The 9,051-nt window shown below is 40.3% G+C and overlaps 1 protein-coding gene across 2 annotated transcripts; it reads right to left on the bottom strand.

Moving 5' to 3' along the window:
- Positions 1–781: 781 nt before the first annotated feature.
- On the bottom strand, positions 782–7,281 carry rnf41 (ring finger protein 41). Of its 2 annotated transcripts, none has more exons than XM_086212550.1 (7): positions 7,152–7,281; positions 6,322–6,416; positions 6,107–6,219; positions 5,730–6,001; positions 4,979–5,114; positions 3,469–3,572; positions 782–3,359 (listed from the first exon to the last, which is right to left on the bottom strand). In XM_086212550.1, the coding sequence occupies exons 3-7, from the start codon at positions 6,194–6,196 to the stop codon at positions 3,005–3,007; spliced, it is 957 nt and encodes a 318-aa protein (XP_086068676.1). In that variant the 5' UTR covers positions 6,197–6,219; positions 6,322–6,416; positions 7,152–7,281; the 3' UTR covers positions 782–3,004. The 2 variants fall into 2 exon arrangements, with proteins under 2 accessions (XP_086068676.1, XP_086068677.1); XM_086212551.1 differs by having other exon boundaries at positions 6,322–6,369; positions 7,152–7,264.
- Between the last annotated feature and the right edge of the window lie 1,770 nt (positions 7,282–9,051).

Raw genomic sequence — 9,051 nt, 5'->3', positions numbered from 1 at the left:
AAAACAATGCAGTATCTTGCATATTTACTGCAGTTCTTTATCATAAACAACAGATGGTGAGCAGAGAAGACTTTAGCAAAACGGGAGCGATATAAACAGCAGTTGACATAATTAAAAAAAAAAAAAAACGATATCAGCCAGTACTGATGCTGTGCCAATATTAATATGCATCCCTAACTTACATGAAATAACATAAATAATTATATCAATTTATCATAATTCCATTTTCTGTTTATCTTTTTGAGATGTGTTGATTCTTTTTAAGATAACTTTTTTATTAGGAGATACTTTATGGTGCTGTTAAACTGTCCTGGGTTATGCTGTGATGTATTCTTAATATTTTGGTCTATCTAATTTATAACAGGGACAAAGTTTCAGTCTCCAAAATTACAAATGACACAAATTCTTCTTTCAAAAAGGTTCAGTAAAGTAAAACATTATAGTCTTCACATATAGATGATATACTGAAATATGTTGTAAATATGTGTATCAAATAAACTAGCAAGTCAGCGTTTAATCCTGTTTACGTGCTAAAGATGGATCACTGTTAAAATATCAATTTTATTAAATGTAGGATAATCCCCCTATGAGTATTACACTAAAGGATTTCATATATATATATATATATATATATATATATATATATATATATATAAATTATTTCGTAACTTGTGCCAACAATGCTGGCATATATTTAAGTAACTTGTTCAACGTGTTGATTCTTTCATCACAGTGTCTAAAAACCTCAAGAAAGACCACATACAGTATTTGAACAGAAATTTTTCAATACATTTCTTGCATACAAGGTGTTCAGGTCTTTTATTTATTGAAACATACTCTTCAACATGTTGGTGTTGGGTGGAGGGCTGCTGGATGCCACGTAGCAGCCAAGCATATCTTGTAATGATGAGTGTAGACAATAACAGAGCCACAGTACTTGGTAAAGCACATGATTTCACATTCCAGTGACCACAATGGTCAGGGATTAGGCTGCACAATGAGGATGAGGCTGGCAAGAGAGGATAACAGACATGGAAAACATGTGGGTGTCTGGGTTGAACAGAGGAGAGTTAGATTAGTTCACATCAGTCAGACCTCCTGGACACTTGAGTTTCATGGTTACACTTTCCTCTTTCTTAACCTGCACCAGGAGAATTCAAACGTCCTCATCCCTGCCCTGCGTTCTCAGTCTTCATGTAATCTTCTAGTGCGCCCTTAAGAAAAGCAGCTCCTTACAGATCTCTGATGACATGGTGTGGTTAAATGAGGAACTGCATTTTTTTCCTAATTGTGTTAAATTTTAAACATCCCAATGAGAAAATACACTCTTTTGGGACAGAGAATTTATTCATGTCTCATCTCTATCGTATGGTACATGAAACAAATAAAGACGAGAGGAATAATAAAGGGTATAATTCAAAGTAGTGTGTAATACTTTTATACAGGATATCTGAAGTCTTGTCCTACTACAGCTATTAGTTACAAATAGTAAAAGTATTCACCTCTTTAAAGCCACAAAGGTGACTTCACAATTATTTTTACAATCTCCAAGCTGTGGGTGTATTTTTTGTAGTGAAATGTGAGTGAACACCTAATGGTGGAGAGTGTGAACATGAATGACGATATCTTAATAATCAACATGAAATAAGGATCACCTAACATAAAGTGAAGCATTATGATTTGTCAAATGAAAGTCATTATACATGTTAAATCCCAAATGTTAAACTTAAAATTTAACACTTCAACTGGACCCAACATACAGACTATATACACAACTGAGGCAAAAGAGAAAACACAAAATATTTTTTTCTTTCTTGCGATGACCTTCAAATTCACCGAAAAAGGCAGATTTCCATACATCGAATGGTAACATCTTCAAGCACATCTGTGTAAAAGGCAACACAATAAATAAAACAAAATGGCACAGAAAGTTTAGACGGCAAAACCGAGAAGCACAATATCTTTGTGAAAAAAACTTCACAGGAAACTAAAACACTAAAGCGAGTACGCAAAGAAACAAAAAACATCAGCATCATCATCATCCCCGCAGATGGCAACACAATCTGACTAAACAGAACCGAGATCAACAAAAATCACAATCTAATTACAGTGGGAGGAATAAGAGAATAACATCTATAATTCAATATAGTATTTGTATTTACAAGCATTTGTACAACCGGGGACAACAGGCTCTTTCTGACCGGAAGGACTGTTGGAGGAACCCCTTTCTGTGAACAAGTTTCAGGAACTAGATACCACCTTAGTTCTTAGCACAACATTTTAAGGAACCTTCTATTTCAGGGTTGATGGTTTCTCAGCGAAGCGAAGCCCAACATGCGTGTATGCTGACTGGATGAATTTATGAGCCAAACGGCATCCGGCATGTATGGCGCTATAAAACAATAGCCGTCTAGACGACCGCTGTTACAGTTAGATTCTAAAACTGGACTAAAACACAAAAATCTCCCTTATTACCACGATCGTAACAGCAGAAACAGATCCGATGAAGGCGTCCTCGATCTTGTGCACAGAATAATGTTGGTAAATTAAACCACTGGCTTATTGCACAAGTGTTTCTGATGGTGTCAATGCAAACTGACAAAAACAAAACATTTTTTTTAGTAGTTCGTAGTTTTCAGGGTATATCCATAGAGGGGAGTTCTTGTTCCAGGAATTATCCGGTCAGAAAAGGCCTCTTGAATGGGGAGGGGTTCAAGTTTATCACTATATTAGGACATGAAGCAGAACAATCAGATGATATAATGCACTAAATATAAACCTTGTAAACATCATGTCTCACCTTTTATTTTAGATTAGGATTCTATTTGCCTGGTTCGTGATGAGTTTGTCCTTCCTTTAAGGCATAGGTTTCAAGCTGAGGAGTGAGTTTGATTTTAAATAAGCCAGATTTATTCTGAAGGTTTGAGGAAAACCTACTGATCACAGCAAACCCCCAAACAAAACGTCCCCACGCGTCTCTGAATCAGCTCAGCTAGCAGTGCAGTTACAAGATCTCCTCTACGCCATGCGCAAAGATCATGACCAGCCCGGGCTCCAGGATCATATCCTCCCCCATATGCTGATTCTCACAGGCCATCACCACCACTGCTTGCTTGCCAGGAATACGCTTGGCAACATAGTTCTCATAGTAGCGCCTGTTCATCTGCCGTGTCTCGAGTGTGGCCAGTCCCTGCGGCCAGTTACGCTCGTGGGCGTTCTCGATCAGGTCGTTCACTATTGAGAGAGGACAGCCGTTGTCGATGAGGGAGCGTTTAATGACTGTCTGCAGCACGGCGTCAGGAGTTGAGATCATCCCGCCCCAGCGTGTCACCCTGGCAGGCTGCATGGAATTGACCCACCTGTACGCAAGGAAGAAAAATAAATACATGTCGGACTGAGCTACAGCTGCTTTGATCGTTAAATGGATTTTGGAACACCGAATGGGAGAGAAGATGAAAATTCACTTACTCCAAGATTTCATTGTACTCAATGCTCTCTTCGAGGTTTTGCAGGTTAGGGTTAGCACTGCGGATCGCTCTCATGTAGGCTTTTAGCAGCTGAATGTCCCGTTTCTGCAGTGTCAAGAGCACCAGAGTTGGCGAATATTTACACAAAAACAGAACCAGGTCCACCTGTGAGGGCCGCCTGAGCTGCTAGCAGCCAGACAAGTATTGCGCTCACACCAGAAGCATCAAGGTTCAGAAACATCCAACAAGCAAACTGCTCTGATAAAAGTATGCACCCGGTCTATTTTTGACAGCAGCCACGTCAAGTTGCACAAAGCAGCTCAAGAAGGACAGCAAGTCAGGGATAAAAACAGCACAGTATTCAGTTATTTTTCAAAATAAAACACCAGACAAGCTCTTCATTGTTTATCACCTCACCATATCAACATGATAATTGCTGGCAGAGGGTGGGAAATCCAAAGGGTAGAGTTGTGTTTTTTTAGATGAGGGTTCATTTTTGAAGATGGAAAACAAAAATTAAGGGGACTCGCTCACACTAACTTTGTTTGAAAGCTACAGCAAAGTATGAAATAAGATTAATAGCCACAATTAAAACAGATTAAAAACAACAGAAGAGCCAACCATTAATTACAGGACATCTGGAGAGCACACACCTCCACAGGGGTGCTATAATGTCACTTAATCGGGATTCACTTCCCAAAAAGTTCCAAAACCAATGCAATTATTCTTCAGCAAAATCCATCCACAACTATCCAGTTATTCTACTAAAAGACCGTCATCACATGAACCCTTTAGTAGAGGCAGCTACAACATAAAGCCTTATTTCTGCAGTAAAAGAACAGACTCCGAGGGGAAATGACAAAATCATCAAATCTGGACAAAGAGCTTTGCTTCTGCAATGCTCCCGTGGGATATGAAACCACAAAGACGACAGAACAAAACCAGTAGGATTCTGCCATTACGTCTGAGCAAGAACCCTCTTTGTTTAAAGCACTAAAAATAAAGAATGATATGGACTGATTCTGTCTTTGAATACTTATGTGTGTATGTTTTTGTATTTCATCTCCCAATTCTGCAGTAGCAATACCACATTAAAGAAACAAAATGTACCACATGATGATATATCTTTCAAGACCACAAAAATATTGCACAAAAAAAAAACTACGCTCGACGCAAAAGATATAGTATTGTGGACAAATTCTAAAACAAATATATACTGTACCTGATTTATTCAGTAAGCACTTACTCATTAATTAGGTACAAATATGTTAAACTATTGTAGTGTAAATATAACAGCCCTGCAATAAATCATCCTTTCCTGGAGATTATATTCAGTTTATCAGCCTTTACTGAGTCAGAATCAGATAGGTGCTCATTTTATTTTAGTGAAGAGAAACTCACTCAGTCAATACACATTTTTTGTTATGGAATAGAAAAGGTCTGTATAGCTTCCACAAACACTCGCACACAATGTTTGATTGGCATGATGACAAGCAGGAAAATGTTCTCACCTGTTCTCCCAACTGATGCTTGTGCTCTGCCACAGTTTTCTCCAGCTCTGAAATCTTCGTCTGCTGCTGCTGGACGACACTTCGCAAGTGCTTGATGCAATTATGGTTGGGCAGCTCATCTTTGGGCATTTCCAGGCTTCCAGAGGAGAGAAGAATAAATAACGAGAGATGAGTTTAATTCAAAGTGACTCGATGGGATATCATATTTTCAAGTACAATATTTACTACTAATGTGATTGGTTTTTTTTCTGTTAAGTCATGACTGGCCACACCCATTTGATCAATAAACTTGAATCAGTGTACTCAACTCTAATAACCTTTTTAATTCACTTTTTTTGTTTTCCAAATATATTCAAAAAAACATCGGTTTAAAAAAGCAAACAAAAAACTCATAAATCTACCCACCCTGCTGGACCTAAGGTGGCCTTTCCTGAGGCGTGTTCAGACCAAACACTATCGATCTGAACATAGATAACATAATGTTCCATTTCAACTGGCCTGAATTTGCCTTTACACACACAATTACCCATGCTTGTGTAACTTGTGTCGTGTAAGCACCGTTCCACACTTGACTCAAACCCTGCACCATCAGCACAGGAGGCGGAAAACCAAGGAGCACTGGCATCAGTCACCAGCGCATCTCTTGAAGTATCACGAAGGGAGGTGCACTCACTGCACACCCGACAGCAACCATCACAACTACAAACATGCATACACTGAAATCATTTTCTGATAAAAGAAAGCCACTCACCCACATCCCTCCTCACAGTTGACGGGCCTTTTCGGGTTGTGCTCACAGTCTTTGAGATGTGACTGCAGCTGGTCCAGCCGTATTGTAGCTGTACAGCCAAAGCTGGCATTGTCACAGCTGATCTGTAACTTGGAGAGCATGTTCCGCATGATGCGGGGTACAGGCCGGAGGTGAGCCAACGTCACGACTGTGCGGTCAACAGGACAAATCTGCTGCTGGGCGAACCACTGTGTTATACAGGCATTGCAGAAGGCATGCTCACAGTGTGGAGCCTGAAATGAAAAAGAGAACACGTATAAAAACGCAAGTCTGGGAGAAAGAAAAAACAGAAACAGTGGTGCTGATATGGGTTGAGGAATTATTTGTGGGTGACTCACCTGCACTGGTTCTTCAAGCACTCCACTACATATGGGACATAGCAGGTCTTCATCCACCTCACCTTGGAACCTCGTAACGTCGTACCCCATGGTACATTACTGGGAGCCCCAACCTCCAACACCAAACAGAACCAGGGGTAAATTATTTTCAGTCACCTTAGCTACAAAAACGACATTTCATTACTCTTTTAAGGGATAAATTCTTTTGAGCCTACCTCACTCACAAACTGCCTCAAATGCCTCCATTCAGCCTTGACCTATTGCTGACAGGTTGCATGTGGAAAAGACCTTTAGTTGGACAAATGAAAGTCTGCAAAAAAGAAACTAATTGAACATTTCTGCTGCTCATCTACAGTCATATTAGATGGGTTACTGTCAATAAATCCTCGAACAAACGGGTAAACTGCACTCTACGCTTATATTACCATATAGAGGTTACTAAATGATGAATCAGTTAAGCTATGACGATCAGCTTAAAGACAAGATGACTGCAGAAATTCAAGCACACAGCCATATTTTTAAGCATCCAGTTGCCCTTGATCTGTAACGTCGTGGATTTCTGATGTTATCCTCGACTAATTGAAACTCACTCCCACATTCAGGCAGATGATGCTGGTGGCTGACCTAATTTCAGTGAAAGCTGCACACACCAGTCTGTATGCGTTTTTTCACATAATTTTTCCTCATATCGCACTCAAGTCAGCATGCCTTGCAAACAAGCTAAGTCTCCATACAAACGCTGAAGTGACACGTGCCCCCACCGTTGGAAATAAATGACAATGCCTCTGGGGGTGTAATAATCTAAGCGGAGGTCTCGTTTAATTAATACTTTAATCCTGACATCAGTATTGTTCTCTCGACAAAAAAAATATACGCTGGCTAACTCGCTAAGTTAGCTAGTAGCATATACGATGCCGTAGGTTTCCGCTGGACATTAGCCATCGAGCTAACCAGACAAAGCTACGTCTCAATAAACACCGCCGACAAATGGTTGTTAACAATCTGTGCCTCGGACTAAAACACACCACCTGTCTGAAAGACTTACTTGAACATGTAGTAAAACAAATCCCAGAGACGATTTTTATGTACTTTTGGATGTCTTCCTACGAGCTCGCTAGTCACGTCCTGTACAACATCCTCACTGTCGTCGTCGTCGGTACGCAAGTTGGTGATGACGTCATGACGTAATTTTCCAGCTTTTGATTCTGGAGTAAAATGGGTACTTTGTAAAATTGACAGCGAGTGGAATAAAATGGGCTATATAATAAACTGTATTGGAAATGAGAAAACAATCCGAAATGAAATTATTATCATTTCAAATACGACACATGGACTTCCTTGACTAATCGACCAAATAGACAGCAGGATCATGGAAGGGAGTATGAATGTTCTGTCTGTGATTGCTCGCTGTACACCTTTCCCAGTTTTGGAACTGTGCATTTTCTTTATTAATTTCACAGAGTGAATAAAGATAATAAGCATTAATAATAGGGTCTTCGCCAGGGACTGGCTCAGGCCCTAATAATAAAATAAGCATGCAAGCAAAATGGGCACTCCATGTTGAGATTGTAAGGATAGAATATTAGCAAGAGCCATCAGGGGTGCACTATATTGCTTCAGTAGAGTAGCTTTTTAAAAATTTTTTTTATTAAAATCGTTTCTGTTGCAGAGCTGCATCTAAATGAGAAATAGTCACGTGTTAGCTGACTTTAAAGGAATTCTGGGAAATAAGCCCATCCTCCCCAGGGCCAGACAATGATCCATCCATCCATTCATCTATCCATCCATCCATGTTCGTCCACTTATCCTGTTAAGGCTCGCAGGGGGGTGGAACCTATCCCAGCAGTTTTCGGGCAAGAGGCGGGGTTCACCCTGGACAGGTCACCAGTCCATCACAGGGCCAACACATATAGACAGACAACCATTCACACTCACAGTCACACCTACGGTCATTTTAGAGTATCAATCAGCCTCATCCCCTCTTGATGTCTTTGGACTGTGGGAGGAAGCTGGAGTACCAGAGAGAACCCACACAGGCACGGGGAGAACATGCAGACTCCACACAGAGAGATCCCACGCCTGAGCCCGGGCTTGAGGCCGGAAACTTCTTGCTGTGAGGCAACAGTGCTGACCACTGCACCTCCGTGCCGTCCCCAGGGTCAGACAAGATGATTAAAATGCCTTCCCTCCTGTGGGTGCTTTAGGGAGACCAGGTAACTCCAAGTTAGCTAAGCAAAATGAATGGTGGTGGATGGGCAGAGTAGCATACCTCCTGGGTACCTGTAAGTTGAGCAGGAAAGATGGAGGTATGCTACACACCCCATCCACTATCATTCAGCTAAGGCTAACTAGTGGTCAGCTGGTCTCCGTCTCTGCTCTTGATTACACACACACACACACACACACACACACACACACACACACACACACACACACACAATGGAGAGACATCTTGTCTGGATCTTGTCTTGACATGTCACAACATTTCATGTTTAACAGGTAAAAGCTATCATATAGATCAATTCAGCTTCATTTTATCTATTTTTTTTCCTTGAATTCAACATAACTACTTCAGTGTTTGAGCAGGAGCCGATGCTCAGTACAATCATGATCAATTAGCCAGAAATAACTCAAGACCCCAAAAAATATTTAGCAATAGCACTTTATTGAACACAAACAACCCTAAGCCACAATACTGAATGACAAGACCAATTGGCTGCAGCAAACATTTTATAAAATAGATTCAGGTTTAATGTCACTAAATTGTTTTTTTTTTCTTTTAACGTCAGAAAGACAGATGCAGGTTTTTCCAAAACAGTGAATGATCTTTTACATATTTAACATTTTTGTAACAAATCATCATTCACATGTTCACACAAAGGAATAACAAGGCAAAGTGCTTTCAGGATTGCATTGTCGAAGAAACATAACAGAAAAATGAATGG

The sequence above is a fragment of the Aulostomus chinensis genome, chromosome 9 (assembly GCF_037954235.1).
Source record: "Aulostomus chinensis isolate RoL2024-O1b breed Wild chromosome 9, RoL_Achi_v1.0, whole genome shotgun sequence".
Lineage (NCBI taxonomy): Eukaryota > Metazoa > Chordata > Actinopteri > Syngnathiformes > Aulostomidae > Aulostomus > Aulostomus chinensis.
This window is presented reverse-complemented; position numbering and strand designations above follow the sequence as displayed.

Excerpts from the sequence above, each read along its gene's own strand:
- rnf41 (XM_086212550.1), bottom strand. The coding sequence starts at position 6,196 with ATGGGGTACGACGTTACGAGGTTCCAAGGTGAGGTGGATGAAGACCTG. Across the intron at positions 5,115-5,729 it reads AACTGTGAGGAGGGATGTGG|CCTGGAAATGCCCAAAGATG; the intron begins GTGAGTGGCTTT and ends CTCCTCTGGAAG. Across the intron at positions 3,573-4,978 it reads AGCATCAGTTGGGAGAACAG|AAACGGGACATTCAGCTGCT; the intron begins GTGAGAACATTT and ends TTGACACTGCAG.